Raw genomic sequence first — 17,315 nt, forward strand, 5'->3', positions numbered from 1 at the left:
GACACAGCGGCCGCGTCGGCTGCTTCGGAAGCGAGGTTATTCAAAGTCCCACCTGCGCCGCGGTTCTGATTAAGTGGTGAGGCTTTACCGCCTTCACTGGCGTTCACTGTACGTATTCGGTAAAGAGATAGCTTGTGTAAACGATCCTGTGCTTTCAGTTTGCCCAATATTATTATATCGACGGTCAAAAACTTCCCTCATCTTGAGAGTACCTACATAAATGTCCAGGAGGGCTGCCGCGTGGTGTTTTTATTGAGCGCCGTAAGCGAAACCTATGAGGAGCACGCCGCGTGATCCCTCATACTACGCAAGGGAGGCGCTTCCGACAGATGGCGACTCCGTAACTCCTCGCCCCCAAAAGATGATTTGAGACCATGGTTTGAAACGCAGCTTTCGAGACTTTCCGTGCCGTTCACAGACACTCTGCGCCGTAGGACGTGAAGGAGGAGAACTATATCTTTGTTTTCTAAGCAGTTCGTTTTTTCCCCACTTGGCGTTAATTTTTGAACGCACTCCAAGCCAGCCCGGAACATCGACGACTGCAGCTTGGCACGGGAAGCTGTAGTGCTTGCACTTAAATTTTTGTAGTGCGATACCTGTTCAAGGAAAATTTTTTTTATTTTTTCGGAGATAGTGCCAATTAAACGGCAGTACATTTTGTATATATTTCTTTTTACATTTTTGTCTTAGTAATACAAGCGTGTCTTCACAAACTTTATTCAATTTTATCCCACAATCTTGATTTTGGCAATTTATATCTTTTTTATGACATACATATTTTATCATTGAAAAGTGCATTCATTCTGCATTTTGCTTAAGCATTACATAAAATATTGAGTGCAGTACTTCCTTCAGAAAAAAAAATTTAGCGTAATCTACAAAAAACGTCTATTTTCCCCACGGCAGGGAAAGAGTTAATCTCGTGATTTCTAGTCTCATTCCCGCGAGCTCAATTTCATGATGCCTCTGCTCCTCTTCCTCCTTGCGCTTCTTCTCTTCCGCTCTTTCTATCCTCTTGGGCTGTTTCTCTTCCTCTCGCGTTCCTTCCCATCCCTTTAGCGACATATCTTTTCCCAAGCCTCTGTGAGCTCATCCCACTTCGTCAATCGCCGTACGGATTTCGGGCTTCCTCAACCTATGGTTAATATCCATACTGAGCTCTGCAGCCAAGAGCAACAGCTTTTATTTCTTTAACACTGTAATATCCATGCTTTTCGAGAGCTGACTACAACTTCCTCTGTATTTCCCGCACACCCAGTGGCGATCAATCACAGCTAACTGCCCGATAGAACCCTGCCCTTATCGTCCGGCAAAACGTAATCGCTCAAGCACTCACCCAACGTTGAGCTTGCGAAGGTCGTGTCTCTCGGAGCCACGTAGACAGGTCCGCCGATCCCAGATCGTGAGGGCTGCCTTCTTGATCTCTTCCTTCCAGATTCTTCGGTCGTCCAAGACCACGCCGTTACTGCGACGGTTGTGCCTCTCCGAGCCACGAAGAGGTCTGCTGATCCCGGATCCGCAGAAGTCGCTCTTCCGTCCGTAGTTTCCTTCGATTTTGCGAAGCTCGTGTCTCCCGGAGCCACGTACACAGGTCCGCCGATCCCAGATCGAGAGGACTGCCTTCTTGATCCCACCGCTGCCAACCAGCTTGTTGCAGCTAGGGCGGCTTTCAGAGCATGGAATCAACCAAGCCCATCGACTACGACGTCAAGTTGTAAAAAATGAAGGAAAAAGGGGTTTGTTAGCTTAGTTACACGGCTCCAGTACGGAAGCCCACTCCATGTAGGAGCAAGATAAACGTCTCAGTTCACATCAGGACCCTCTGTCCTCACTCTCGAAAATCTCTGCTTTTAATCGTGTCGTCTTCCCTAGGCGAGTCGACTAGGGAATCTGAAGACTGTCCAGCAGCAAATCACCATCGTTAAAAATTAAATTATGGGGTTTTACGTGCCAAAACCACTTTTTTGATTATGAGGCACGCCGTAGTGGAGGACTCCGGAAATTTCGAACACCTGGGGTTCTTTAACGTGCGCCTAAATAAAAATCACCATCGTCGACTCAGTTGCGATACGACGCCCATGCTCGCAATAACCCGCAGTAACTCCGCCTCCGAAGAAACTGGTTTGGGATCTGTGGAAAGAAATGAACCTGCAACACCATAACATCCATCCATGAATGCATGGATGTTATGAGCGTCCCCTTTAGAACAGGGAGGTGGGTTGCACCGCCAAGCTTTTAATTTTATTGCCTAATGTCCTACCTATGTTAAAAAAGGAAAAAAAAATACACGAATTCCCATAAACGAAGTCCCTGAACCTCTATTGTGAACTTTCTTTTTGTACGCCTCCGTTATTTGTCGGTTCCCTATTTTCTTCCACAAATCTTCCACTCGCCCAACCCAAGGGCTTCAAGGAGGCCAGTGATTCATAAATTGATTGCTGGGAAGATACCTTCACATTCTAATAAAACATGCTCCATCGTTTCCCTAGCTTTACCGCAGCAAGCACATGCTTCTTCTTCCTTCTTATATCTCGCTTTATAAGTGCGTGTTCTAAGGCATCCTCACCTCGCTTTAAAAATGCCGCCGTGGATGTGAGCACCATCTGGTAGTGGTGCAACGAACCCAGCAGCGCGCATGCTCTGCTGTGACTGGTTGGCCTATTCGGCAAGAGAACAGCCAGGTTGCAGCACCCATGGTCACAAAACCCGGCGAGGCTCGCAAAGAAAAGCTGTGCTGTTAAAACTCGGTATACCCAGAACAGTATGTGAAAGAAAGGGCCATTCTCGAGCCTAGCACACACCCTCAAGGTAGTTTTATGATTTGAACAGCCATACACCTATTATTCTCAGAACTCTCTTTTCGGCAAGCTCATGCCATGCCCTAGTGATATAATGGCAGACACAGCTGCTCACATGTGTCAAATGCTGCAGGCAATTCTGCCTTCATGTTTGGGTTCATGATCTGAATGCAGTATCACAATGACTTGCTGGCGTAGTGCAAGTCCTGAGGATTGGTTTATTGCACGGCGTGGCTCCATTTCAACAGCAACATCGTACTCTTGGAAGCAATTAGTCACTTCACAGCACTTTCCCTCATCTACAATGCCACGTATGTAGTCGATGTTTGTACTACGATTGTCGCAAATGCGTCGTTTGATCAACTTTTCAGCGCCTGCAGGCGTGCAAGATGGTAGACATCATGCAAGAGTGGACTGAGCTTCTTGTTTCTTATCAAAAGTAGTTCATTTTAATTTTTCTTTTGGAAGGCAAACTTGATTATCAGGTTATGCAAGGAGTCCCCCAACGAAAGTCTTCAGCCTCATTTTTTCCATGGTTATCATTACGACAGTCATGTGATCACAATGGTAAAGCCCGAAATTCTGAGATTTCTTAAATAAACCTGAATTGACGTTTTTTTGCCGGTGAATGTTTTTCAGACTTGATTGAATTAATCCACAAATTCAGATCCCTGGTTATAAGCCACTCGTACTGCAGAGTGTATTTATTAACTATCCACAGCATTAGTGTGTACAGACTGCCAAAGTTAATCTTATAGAACTCCTGCTGCAAACTTTCCTAGCCTTCTGGATTTTAGCCTGGTAGTGGTAGTGCGATATGCAAAATACCTTTCATGGTTTCGCACTACATGCACTGTCTCCTTCGGCTCACAGCCAGTTGCTGGCTGACTGCATTTCTGTTACATCTTAAGGGTACCTGGGCTTGATGCAAGAATCAATGTGATGGCAGTGTTCTGCTATTACGCATAGACTTCAGGCAACGCCTTTCATGATGAGTAAACACGTGACAGAAGAAAAGAGCACACAGTCAAGCGTAATACAAGATGCTCTTCATTGCACAGATGAGATTGGCCCTCCAAGAGATATGCCAGTGAAATAAGATATGCTGGCAGACTTGCAAAACCCTGGGGAAATAAACTAAATACACGCTGCACTTATTAACTGACCACTGTGTCACATGCTAACATTACAGTGAGCGGCTATTCCCTGGTCAGACATAGTCAAAAAAGATTTCAGCTGTTACATGTAAAAAGCTTCTTGGTATGTTCAAACAATGCAATAGTTAAATATATATATATATATATATATATATATATATAATTCAAGGAAAAGTTCTGTAGGTCCAGTGTATAGGTAGTTGAAGAAACGAAGGCGCACACTTATGAAAATTGCATTTTTAATGTTTTAACATTTTTGGCCGTGGAATTTCATACGAATGCAATTTGCATAAGTGTGCGCCTTCGTTTCTTCAACTATATATATATATATATATACACATACACACACATATATATACATATACATACATACATAGATATAAAGAAAGACATTGTGTGTCAAAGCCCATGTGGCTGTCATGAAAAGATATGTCATAAAATCACCTTCCATAAAAGAAGTCGTAGAGCAGTTTAGCAAAGAGCAACAGTACAGTATGTTTTCTTGAAGTGCAGCTTTTAGGGCACAGAACAAGTCTGATCAGACTGATTTCAAAAACATTCAGACATAACAGCAATGTATAAGTGGCAAAGTATCCCACAATGCTTCACAGTATGCATACAATTCATGTACAAAACTCAAGATGTTGCAGGTACTGCCTGCTTATTGATCAAGATATAAGTGAAAATTGCAACCTCTCAGGCAGACAAAAAGAGCAAGAAAATAAAAAAAATAAAGTGTACTGCACTGTTTCTACCTAATATGCAAATACACAGGCAGCACTGTGACCAGTTTATCTGAAAGTGTTCTGACAGCAAGTATGACCAATGTGAACACGAAAAAAAAAAAAAAGAAAACTGTCTTAAGGCAAGTTAATGAAATGTATTGTGTCACAAGACATTAACAGTGAAAAGGAGAAAGAAGTTTTTAACAATACTCACCACAAAGATACATTATTTACAAGGATGCACCACATAGTTTGGACCTAGATCTCAGAAAACTTAGCGATCTATCCAATAATAAACCAGCACAGAGTAGTTGGAGCAAGCAGGAGCATTTTGTTTAGCTGCCAAAGAATTTATTCATTATAATTTGATTGTTTACTAATACTATTTAAAAAAAAGCTTCTGTGAACAAATTGCATTCTGTGCTGAAAGCTTTTTGAGAACTGCTAAGGGCAGGAATTAATATTACCATCCACACCATGACCTCCCTCCTGCTGTCTTTGCCCATTCCCAGCATTAGATTGCTTATCCCCATCGTTCAACAAAGTAGCAATTCCACAAAGAATGAGTAACGCCCACCTCTGCAAGAGTACTGCCCCTACACACAGCTTAGCGCACCGAATGAGTAGTAATGTCAGCAACACTAGGCACGTGCACAACTCAAACTAGGTTTGCATTCTACATGAGTATATCGAAATATTTAAAAACAAGCCACACTTGGTTCCCATTATGCACAGTGCACATGAAACAAAAGATTTCTCCTTAAACAGCTTTGCTTTTAACTTAAGAAAGATATGCACACCACACTTTGCCTGTTTAATTTGCCAGGACATTTTCTGGCCTAACAGAAAGAAAAAGTGTTTACTTAACATCAGTTGCAAACAGTATTCAATGTGGTTTGCACATAAGACAATACCTAAGGAGGAGTAGAAGCACTTAACCCTTTAACTCCCAACTTCTCTCGTAAGAAAGTGCATGAAATTTCCCCAATTTTTTTTATTCCAGCAAATTCTTGCACATTATATCCAGATGTATTGCATGTGTTCTTTACCTCTTGTATTCACCCGAAATATTAATGAAAGACACCTGCTCTGGAAAAGAGACATTCACTCTGCACAAATGCAAGGCTTGAGTGCGATAACCTGAACTTAAGAATGACTAATCAAAAGCGAAAGTAATTGAAAGCTTCGAGAAATATGTTCGGGTACCAAAACTCTAAAGCACTGCGAGAACCAAGTTGACAAGTGTGGACATGCAAAACAGTAGAAGCTGTTGCCTGGACAAGTCGGCTCATTAGTGATATTGGTACAAACAGCTTGGATTGGCGCAGCTAGGGCTTGGTAGTTAAAGGGTTAAGAGAACACACTGGCATTTCAAAGTGCACGACAGAAAAATAATTTACAGAGTGGTGACCACGCAACAATGCTGCTCGCCAATGTATACAGGGATCACCTCTACATATTTAGCAGAGAAACTTGCCCCACTAGAGTAACCAGACAGCTCAAGACTGAACAAATAATATGATGTATCAAAACATTTGGATGTCATTCTGAACGTGAACACTAGCAAAGTTGAGTGCCCATACAAACCATCCACGATGATAGTCATTCAATCCAAAAGTGCCTGGAGACTGCAGTGTGTTTCTATTCAGCCTAACAGATGACCATCACTTGAAATTAGCCATGAAATTTTGTGACCAAAATAACCATCCAAGAAAGTGAACAACAAACTTGCCAGTCACCCCGCAAATGCCTCCAGACTCCACCCCAGCATGCTTTGGCCCCATTTATTTTTTTCTGCAGCCCCAACAGCATCTCTCTGTGGCGAAGTCCTCCTCAGCTAGTCTTTTTTGCCATATTACTGAGCACCAAATGGGCAAATGCTGCAACACTAACAGATCTAACAATAATTCCAACAGTTGTTACAAACCTCCATTAGTCTTAAGTCTGCATTTTCCCTTCCACCATATGTGAAAGAAGCTCAATATTTTCGAGAACTAGTTCACAGCTGTAGTATGCTTAGTAAATCATTGAGATCTTTGAATGCCTCTATTTACCTATCATCATCAGAATAAAACATCATAAAACAAAAGTGCTAGCTCACCACAAGTAAATTGTTCAAGCTTGTATACACTCAAAGAACATCTCAGACTCCAATAACAATCTTAAACATTATAAACAAAGTTGCACAATATACTCCACTACTGATGTTATGGCTATTCCAGAAACCCTACAAGCTCAAGGAGCTGTTCTCCATCTGCTACTGAAAACTGTGAATGGCTTCAGTCAGCTCTCTAGTAGCTCCACTGAAGAACCTTTCAACCAAAAAGGTACTGCTAGTCACATCAAAATCCACATCAATGACTTTCTAAAGCAAGCTTCATATCCAAATGGATGGAAGAATAATAAGCTTGTTGAGAAACCTTCAGAGTGGCCCTCCTAAAGTGACCCTACTTTAGCCACCATAAAACCATGAAAAGCAGGTTCCTGTGTACTTCCCTGTGGCCAACAACCATGGTCATAAACCATTAGCAATGTGAACAATCTTATAGAGAAGTCTACAGATATGGTATTACTAAGAATAAATGTTACATAGCACTAGTACCTGACAATAAGAGCCCGAATTGCAAGGTAGTTGCTTGTTTTTGGATTACCTCATCATTGAACATGTTAAAAATATTTCTGGTGTTTTTCAGAGACAAATTGTTAACAAGGCTTACTAAATAAAGGTTTTTGCAAATGCCACTCAAAGGGCTCAATTAACTTGCAACAACCTTACAACAAAACCACATAATTCAAGTACCTCCCAAAGTCAAGCTCAGCAAGGCAAGCTGGCCATCAGGATCTATCTGGACATCATGTTCCGAAGGGAGTATCCACACTCTGTCATCCATGCGAACAACCCAAACTATGACTCACGAGACCAAGGCATATTTTTACAGCTGCCTTTCACATGCACTTGAATACCAGACACTGGCCACTTTCCTGTCATGTATGCATAGCGTTGGCACTCTTTGGCCTAACAAGAAATCTGCAAGTTAAAAAAAAAGGAAAGTGTCACATTACACTTTTTAAAGAACAATGAATTGGAGTTTTGCCTCTTCCAGCCATGTATTCATAGCCACGGGGCTCTTTGGCCAAGCAAGAAATGTGCAAGCTAAAAAAGAGGTGTCACATTAGACTTTTCAAAGAACACTGAACTGGAGTTTTGCCTTTAGCAAATCCCTGTACCACACAACAACACACACATACATATGTTGATTCTCTTCCAACTTTTACACAGAACTCGCCAGGGTGCATCTGACACCAACTAACCTTCCTGCCTTTCTTGCAAAAATAAAAATAAAAAATATGTCAGAAAGTCTGTTTTGCTCAAACCATCAAATACTTCACACAAATCAACTATCTACACATTGTGAGGGTTTACATCTGCAACATCCAGTGCAAAAAACATAAGGAGCCCAACCATTTGATAAGTACAGAATACTTCATTTTTAAGGCTTAAAGTTAGTTGGGACACACTGTGTACTATTTAGATGTAAACAAACGGAACTTTTTAGCGAGTTCAGCATTTTCCTCACAACACTGGCAGCAGTACAATGCTGTAGATGCAGGAGAACAAATTTCTTGCTGCCCACCAGCCAACAAGAGCAACATATATGAAAACTTCAGCTGCAATATTTATACCTATTATATGCTAGAACAAAAGCTTCACTATTCGCACTGTGCTTTCATTCCAAAATATTTAACATACTATATCAGCACACTCGCACATTTTCTTCAGAGGGAGCTTTAGCTTAAGATGAAGCCAATCTAAATACAGTTAAGCCTCGATATAATGATGCAGCAAAATAGCCAATTTGCTTTGTTACATGGAAATTCAATTTTACTGAAATTAGATCTATTATGTACACAAGTACAGTCGCCAATTTATTTTGCTTTGCCTTTTATTTGCTTTTTATTAAGTACAGTCGCAATTTATTTTGCACTGCTTTTCGCCTGAAGCTTCACGACCCATTTGGATAGACTTTGGAATAATACTAAAACAGGGCATGTGGGCTGCATAAGCGTTCAGCCATGCTAACAGCCACTTGCAGCCACAGCCGTGCTAGAAAGGGAGATGTGCGTCAACCTGCCCACTCCCTTCCCCTTGCCCTCGTGCATGCTTGATCATGTTACCATGAGCTGCCCCCCCCCCCCCCTTTCCACTTGTCTGCATGGGAAGACTTAGTTCATCAAGCCACCATCCTTCTTGGCTCACCCTTAGATGCTTTCACTTACACATAAATAGCCTAAAGCATATAGACCACGGGGCGCGATAGGATCTTATCGTACTTGGACTTTACATGGAACATGGCGCTGCTACACTTTGGCAGTTGCTCTCAGTTGCACAGCTCACGATTCGGTGTGTTCACAAGCAGTTGCATGTTATTCAACTAGTTGACCATCTGCATCCGTGGAAGTTTCTATTTATTATCTCTGTATTCCTTTGCAGCAGCAGTGAAATTTTGTTGTATTGAAATCCTGTCTAAACACATTTTGTTATATTGAGGTTCAATATACATGGTGTTCTATGGACAAGAAGTTATAAAAAGTTAAATACTTCGCTATATCGAGAATTTCATCATATTGAAGTTCATCATATTGTTACACAAAGGTATTTACAGGTTATATTTACAACAGCGGTTGCAGCGCTGACAGGTTAGATTCACTGCACGAGCCCAGTTTGTTCTTCCTCCTCTTTTGTCGAGTGATGGCGCCCAGGCACCTCGTTCAAACAATCAAATACCACACGCATGTAGCATAATCCCCTGGCAGCAGAAGCGACATCCCAGAGCGTCTAAATGTCATCACTGGGAGGGTGATACTGCTTCAGTCGTGTAATGTGCACAATATCACTGGACTGGGAAGCAGATGGAGCGTCAGGGGCGATCTCGTAGGTGAAGGGAGTCACGGCACGAAGCACTCGGTATGGGCCTGCATAACGAGACAGCAGTTTTTCTGACAGGCCGACCTGATGAGACGGAGACCATAGAAGCACCAAAGAACCAGGCGGGAAGTGCACATCTTGGTGTCACCGGTCGTACAAATGCCTTTGACTCTCCTGAGATTTCAGAAGGTGATCACGGGCAATTTCCCTTGCGTGGGCACAGCGGGCGATGGCGTCAAGTGCATATTCACTGGTCGGTGCCGCGTGAACAGAGAGGGTTGTGTCGAGGGGCAGTGCTGGTTCTCGGCCGAACAGAAGGAAAAATGGGGAATAACTGGCTGTGTCGTGGCGCGTGGAATTATAAGCAAATGTGACAAATGGTAGAGCGAGGTCCCAGTCGGTGTGGTCTGAAAAGACATATTTCGAGAGCATGTCTGTGAGAGTGCGATTGAGACACTCTGTGAGGCCATTTGTTTGCGGATGGTATGACGTGGATAGCTTGTGCCTCGTGGCACAGGACTGCAGGATGTCCGCGATAACTTTTGAACCGTAACATACGTTGTGGTTGGCGCCGCAGGTGTAGGCTGCGACGGGGTGGTTCCATCAGAAGCCATGGCTGAGAAGACGACAGTGCGGCCGCTTCGGAGCTTCGTGGTGAGGACGGGGAATGTTCCACCTCCACCACAATGTTACTTAAAGGACGAGTCAGTAAGACGAGCAACTATTTACAGGTTATATTTACATGCCTCGTTCAAACAATCAAATGCCACACACGTGTAGCAATATCGAGGTTTAACAGTACATGGGAATGGAGAAATTGTTTTTCTTGTTAACCATTGCACCAAATTTGATGAAGTTGTTGCATTTAAAAGAAAAAGTTATTCTAGTGACTGTAAGAAGCAGATATTCAGAGTGCAGCTCTTAGGCAGCCATTCCTGGGTTGAGTGTCAGTGTCCCTCAGCGTAACTGCGCTCGTGCCACTGCTCGCAGGTTTACCATCGTCATTTTCTTCCGCAGCCGGCTCAAATGCAATTTATTATGCCAGCATTCCCATACTGCCTCTCATGCTCATGCCACTGCTCATGCTTCATTGTCTTCTGCTCATCATGCCAGTGTTCCCATACTGCCCTTCCCCATGTGAAGGCGCCGACGGTACAAGCCTTCTGCCAGTTGGGGCAGTGACTTCAGTCTCAAGTTCTTTGCCTCAATATATCGCGAAATGAAAACATGTATACAGCTGCGCTCAAGTTTCGCATTAGGGAGTGTCGAGATCGTCAGACATTCTTTATTTAGGCTGTAAATCTTTCCACAAAAGTTGTTCAAATTGAAAAAATGTTACGTGGAATCATAGTAGATAAACTATTTACATGGTGTATTTACAAGGGGTAGGAAGCACTGGCCAAAATGGAAGCCAACAGGGCGCGTTGTCATCGTCAGATCAGCCAGAGGCTGCTTATGGGTACATTCCAGTAAATCCAACAGTCCACATCATCATCTTAGAATAGCATATAGCATGACCTCCGGCAGAAGAAGTGCCAGCCCGACGCCACTAAGGATCTACAGCAGAGGAAGGGTGGTACTGCTAAAGTCTCGAAACCTGGACGACGTTGGTGGACAATGGAACAGAAGATGTTGTGGGATTGGCGGACACAATCTCGTATGTGATGCCTGTCACTTGTCGAAGGACACGGTATGGGCCCTTGTAGTGAGGAAGGAGCTTTTCAGAAAGGCCCACATGACGGCAGGGCGTACAAAGTAGCACGAAGGCATTCGGAGCAAAACATTCGTTACGGTGTCGCTGGTCGTGAAGACGCTTCTGATCTTCTTGTAAAGCAGCAAGTCTACTACGGGCTATCTGCTGTGCATAATCAGCCCATGCAATGGCATCGCATAGATACTCACTAGTCGAAGCTGCAGGGGAAGGGAGAAATGTGCCTAATTTGCAGGGGAAGGGAGAATTGTGTTCAATGGTAAAGCTGGTTCCCATCCGAACAAAAGGTAAAAGGGGGAGTATCCAACAGTATCGTGGCAGGAGAGAGTCAGCTTTTATTGATGCCAGCAATCACAAGGGCGGACATAGCCTCCCTCTGCCTAGCAGATGGCCGAGATCCCCGGGGTCTCGGCGGCTGCTTCGGCTGGCTGGATGGCCTAGACCTGGTCTCGCTGGTCTGAGGAATTATATGCGAAAGTTACATATGGCAGTGCAAGATCCAAATGATGGTGGTCAGATGACACATACTTGGAAAGCATGTCGGTCAAAATCCGATTCAAGTGCTCGGTGAGCCCGTTTGTCTGGAGATGGTATGAGGTGGTGATCTTGGACTGTGTGGAGCAGCAGCGCAGGATATTGTCAATAAGTTTAGACAGTAAGGTACAGCCTTGGTCAGCCAGCAATTGACACGGGGCACCACATACTAAAATTACATCATGGAGGAGAAAGTCCGCCACATCTGTAGCATAGCTGGTCGTCAGCGCTCGTGTCATTGCGTAACACATCGCGTGATCGGTAGCTACAACAACCCATTTGTTGCCTAAAGCAGATGCAGGAAATGGTCCAAGAAGGTCCAAACAAACACGAAAAAAGGACTCAGGTGGGACGTTGATGGGCTGAAGATACCCAACAGGAAGCATAGATTGTTTCTTCTGCCGTTGACAGAGCTCGCCAGCGCTGACGTAACACCACACTGAGTGGACTAGGCCAGGCCTGTACAAGCGACGGCACATGCGGCCATGTGTCCGAGTAACACTAAGGTGGCCAGCGGTTGGGGTGTCGTGAAGCTCACAAAGAACTGTGGAACATAGGTGGTGAGTGGCCTGGATCAAAGAAACAGCCGGCGTTGATGTCTCAGATACAGTGTGTTTATAAGAAGCCGGACATGTGGCCTCGAGTTCTCAACAGAAGATGCGCGTCACGTCGTCTGATGAGGATAGCTGACAAGGAGTTGCATCGCAGGACGTCGCTGCAGCGGTATTCAGTAGACATTCAAACTGAGGTGAGATGCGCCAGCATTTCGCTTGCTCTAGACGATGGCCATCTTTGATTACACTGTCAACGGTAGTCACGTTGGTGAAGATGAGCAGATACCCTTCAAAATGTGGGCGATCTTGTCAGCCTCGGACATCTTCTGGTCAGCTAGTAGACGCAAGGCCAGCACGTCCTGTATGTATGAAAAGTAAGGCTCAGTTGATGCCTGGGTATGTACTGCCAGTTGTTTCTTGGCGGCAAGCTGTCAACCAAACAGGTTGCCGAAAAGCTTGCAGAGCTGCTGGTGATATCGTCCGTGAGTCCGAAACCAGATGCGAGGGGTTCTGACAAGGTAAAATATGACGTTGGCCAGCATTGTAGTTGGATCCCAGCCATTCTGTTTGCTGACACGCTCGTACATGCTGAGCCACTCATCCACGTCAACACTTTTGGTCCCGGAGAAGGTGCCGGGATTGCAGGGCTGTGAGAGGACGATAAATTGGGTGGTGGTCGCAGGCGTAGCTGGTGGCGACGTGTCATGACCTGGAAGCATGGTGGAAGATTCGAGGTGGCGTCTGCTGCAAAGCTCCATCGTCTGAAGATGAACCCAGCACTTCCACCAAATAAATGTTACGTGGAAGTATGTAAGATAAACTATTTACGTGGTGCGTTTACAAGGTATAGTACACACTGGCCAACATGGAAGCCAGCAAGGCACGGTGTCATCAGATCATCCAGAGGCCGCTTACGGGTACATCCCACTAAATCCAACAGTTCACATCATCATCTTAGAATAGCAGGTAGCAATATCAAAGAACTCAAGTACCAAGTTTTCAGCTTTGTAACTCACATCCAGCTATTAAGACATCTGAAGTGGAGAAAGTTGATGCATTTCCGCAAATCCAATAGTGCGACAAAAAGCTCTTGAAAATGTTATATGCCTGTTTTGATGGTGCCCTGAAAGAACTGGACTCACTAAGTTTGCATCTTAGAGAACTGAGGGGCATGCTAATCGATGATGTGCAGGCAAATTTTGAAGTTTGTGCATCAATTAAGAGCTAAGTGAAAATTGCTAAATGCTCCTCGGTGAACTGAACAGGGCACCTCGTTTATATTTGTTGAAAATAAGGGGCAGGTTATAGGCAATGTGTAGGCAAAACACAAAGAGTGTGGGTTAATTGCGACCTTTACAATAAATTATGTACGCAAGTGCTCTGGAGTGTTATATGTTCTACAAATGAAAATACAGCCTGCTTCTCTGACAGGACTATACACTCCACAGAGATTAAATGTAGCAAAAATGGGGGAACATTATGGCTGATGTGGTCATGTGTTTGGATGAATTACAGCCCTTATGAAAATACCTTAGGCAAGTGTTTGAAAGTGTTAAACGTGGGCAAGGTTTCAAATGGGTGAGTCATATATAGGCAGCATTACAAATATGTGGTTTAATTACAGGCAACTACATTCTACTTGCAACTGCTCAAAAGAAACTGCCTTGCTGAAAATCAGGTCGTGATACTGCAACGTCGCACACGTTTGCTGTCTTTTATTGCAAAAGCAACTATATGAACACTCCAGGCGAATTTCTGCTGTCACCGTGATCTTCCATATAAAGTCTCAGTGCATTAAGATCGTGGCCGCCCGTTGTATATTGTAGGGGCAAGGGAAGTGTGCGAGGATAAGCCAAGAAGCATGGCAGCTTGTTCTTACGCGCGCAGGAGGGGGAGTGGGGAGATGTGTGTGTGTTGGGGAGGGAGGAGAGGGGGCAGGTTAGCGTACTTCTCTTCTAGTTTGGCCACGGCTGCGCGTGGTGTTGCTGAGTGAAGTCGCGCATACCCTATTTTGGAGGTAATTTGAGGGAAGTGCAAACTGTAGGCAACCAGAGATAACCGATTGTTTAGTGTGCACTGTGTTGTTATAAATACCTTGTAAGGATTGTAATGATCTTATAACCTGTAAATTCATATTGCTAATTTGTTCGCTTTAGATCCTCGAACAAATGCAGCTTACAGAATCTCAATATCTGCTTTTTTTGTGATTTAATATACAGTTGAACCCACTTATAACGATACCGGTTTTAACAATGAAAAGCTGCTGCACCGTCAACTTTTTTGTTTTCTATGGTGAAATAACCCGCTTGCTACAATGCCCTGATGCCGCATTATCGGTTATAACAATGAGGTGTGGCTGCTGGGCGCCCGTGCCAAAGGCAGAGTAATGCGAAATCCTTGAAAATTAAAAAAAGAAAACGAGAAATTCGAGCCATGGCATGATGGCCTGCTGCCCCAACAGCTGCCGCACGCTCATTTTCCAGCATTCTCCGCACGCCTCTCTCCCGTCGCCCTTCCACCCCTTCGAACATGAATGGGCTGCGCCCATAGCTCTGCGCTGCACCACCCTCCGAAACACGATTGGACCGTGCCAACTGCACTGCCCTCATTCAGTGCAGTTCTGCAAACAGCTTAATTGCTTGCGTTTATCTTTGTTTGCGTCGAAATCGTTCCTGGCCACGTGGTTTTTCAGCCATGTTTGACTCGCAGCCGAAATGGAAGATGGCTGATGCTCCCGCTGACCATCGGCAATGCACTACGTTGCCGGTGAAAAGAAAGTGCACGGCTATAGATTTAGAAATGAAGTGCTTCTAACCGATGAGGCGATCAGCACGAACGTGCTTGCGTCAGATAGCGACAGAAACGACGGCAGCGATGACACATTAGGGCAGGCTGCCTCAGCATTATCCTCACAGGAGGCCCGCCAGATGATTCAGCGGCTCCGGGGCTTTGTTTCCGTGAGGAACCTTCCACTGCATTTATGTGGGGCACCTGGATGCCTTGGAGAAGGATGTCAGCAAGCTATGCGTAAAGCATGCAAAGCTGATGGACACAAGGTTTTCTCGTGCAAGCCAGTGAGAAGTATGTGGCGAGATGCTTGTGGTGATCTCACCACAGCGTTTCTTCTGGATGTCTCAAACTGACAGGCTGCCGCGGCAACCTCCTCACATATTTTAAAAGGCCCCTTTTGGGGCCACTAAAGCGATGACTCAGTGGAGCTTGCATATTGCTTTGAGCCTGTGACCCCTCTTTGCAGTTGTTATAGCAGTGCCATTCTTTAATGCTGACACCTGCAGCTTGATACATGCTAACGGAGCGGCCAGGAAGCAGTTAAACGAGTGAACACAATCGGCAGCCGGATGGAAGAAGGTGGTGGGGAGGGGCTCTGGCCTCCCCACCATTATAATTTTCTCACATCAGCCCTGCCATCCCCCTATTTTTATTTTTTCATGCAACCTAGTTATAACAATTATCGGTTATAACACTGGAATTTTTGTGGCACTTGAATATTGTTATAAGAGTGTTCGACTGTATTATTACTTACTGATTGTCAGCAATATTTGTGAAGAAGTATCAGGTCCTAAATAAATATTCCGCTTGCTACAGTTGCTAGAACATAACTTACTCCCTCAAATGCAACAAATTACATCTTACAAATGTTTGAATAGGGGAATAGAAGTTGGCCCCAAGCTAAAGCTCCCTCTTGAACTTCATCAGCATAAAGCACATATGACCATAATATATACCAACAGTGAACAACTCTGCACGCAGTCCTATGGCAACTTTCCTACCATTGTACTGCACTTGCTAAAGTAACTATCAGCGCTTGGAGCAGTGGTCAACCGGCCAGCCGGTTGGCTAGTGTTTGTTCCTATCAACACTGCAGCTAGACAATGGTGCAAGAACACATGGCACTAGTCTTTCTTGATGACCACTTGGAGCCGAAGAGGTGCTCTGCTCTCACTGCCCAAGGCTTTCCCATTGACAATAAGGGCCAATGGGGAGTCAACACGTATGCTTGGGAAGGTGAGCTCCTGTAAGGACAAATGCAGGCATTTGATCATGTCCACCGTCGTCACAAGCTTGTACAGCTTGTCGATTTGGGCATGACAGAAACACAGCCTCAGCAGCAGGAAGTTTATTGCTCGTCTAAAACCAAGCATTCAACGGTTTGCAAAAGCAGTGACCTATTAACTATTTTTTTACCACTAGAAAGGTTCTCATTTTTGGTGTTTTATGTTTTAACCTTTCATTTCAAGATGTAGTAGTTGCAATGTATACTGTGATAGATGAAATTGTAGCCTGTACTTTGAATGGATGTAGAGAAGTTATAATTGCTCAGAGAATTTTTGAGAATTCTCATGTGAAACTTCAAAGAAGCACCTCAAGGAAGGCGAATGAAAGTAACAATTTGCTATTTTTAGTATAAGTACTGAGAGTAAAAAAACCTGAAATGTACAAAATATGCACCTAGTTCCTATTTCCCAACATTTGTTAGTCAGATCACGCAAAAAAGTTATGAAGATTTGTTGGCATCGATACCAGCCATAGTGATGCCCATGCTATGCAGGAAAGCAGTAACTTCTCAAATGTTACAAGGGGTAAGTTCCTGTTATGCAGGGAGCATTTCTTTTTACTCATTGCAGCAGGCACCTGGTTTATTTTTTACTGCATTCCTTATGCTTTTGAAGCAATGGTTGTGACGCTAGTGAGGGACTATCATCTCCTTGGCCTGCGGTGTATGACACACTACAAATGTTGTACCCCAGTGGTTGTGTGTCTCGACGTGATCAAGCTCATCGTGCTCTCCTTACTTTTCTCAAAGTAGCTAACTTAGGTTCACATTTGTAGCATCTTTATGTTTTCAAATGACAAGACCTGAGACACTATTTCTTCTATTTTAACATTC

General features: G+C 44.1%; 1 protein-coding gene across 2 annotated transcripts in view; it reads right to left on the reverse strand.

Annotated features, from left to right (window-relative positions):
* Nucleotides 1–3,832: 3,832 nt before the first annotated feature.
* LOC142557121 (tetratricopeptide repeat protein 5-like) overlaps nt 3,833–17,315 on the reverse strand; it is a 46,651-nt gene continuing 33,168 nt past the window's right edge. For both annotated transcript variants that reach the window (XM_075668754.1, XM_075668760.1), the window contains exon 10: nt 3,833–16,440. In XM_075668754.1, coding sequence (XP_075524869.1) covers nt 16,321–16,440 — 120 coding nt within the window. In that variant the 3' untranslated portion in view covers nt 3,833–16,320. The remainder of the gene's footprint in view (nt 16,441–17,315) is intronic.

Source organism: Dermacentor variabilis, chromosome 1 (assembly GCF_050947875.1).
Source record: "Dermacentor variabilis isolate Ectoservices chromosome 1, ASM5094787v1, whole genome shotgun sequence".
NCBI lineage: Eukaryota > Metazoa > Arthropoda > Arachnida > Ixodida > Ixodidae > Dermacentor > Dermacentor variabilis.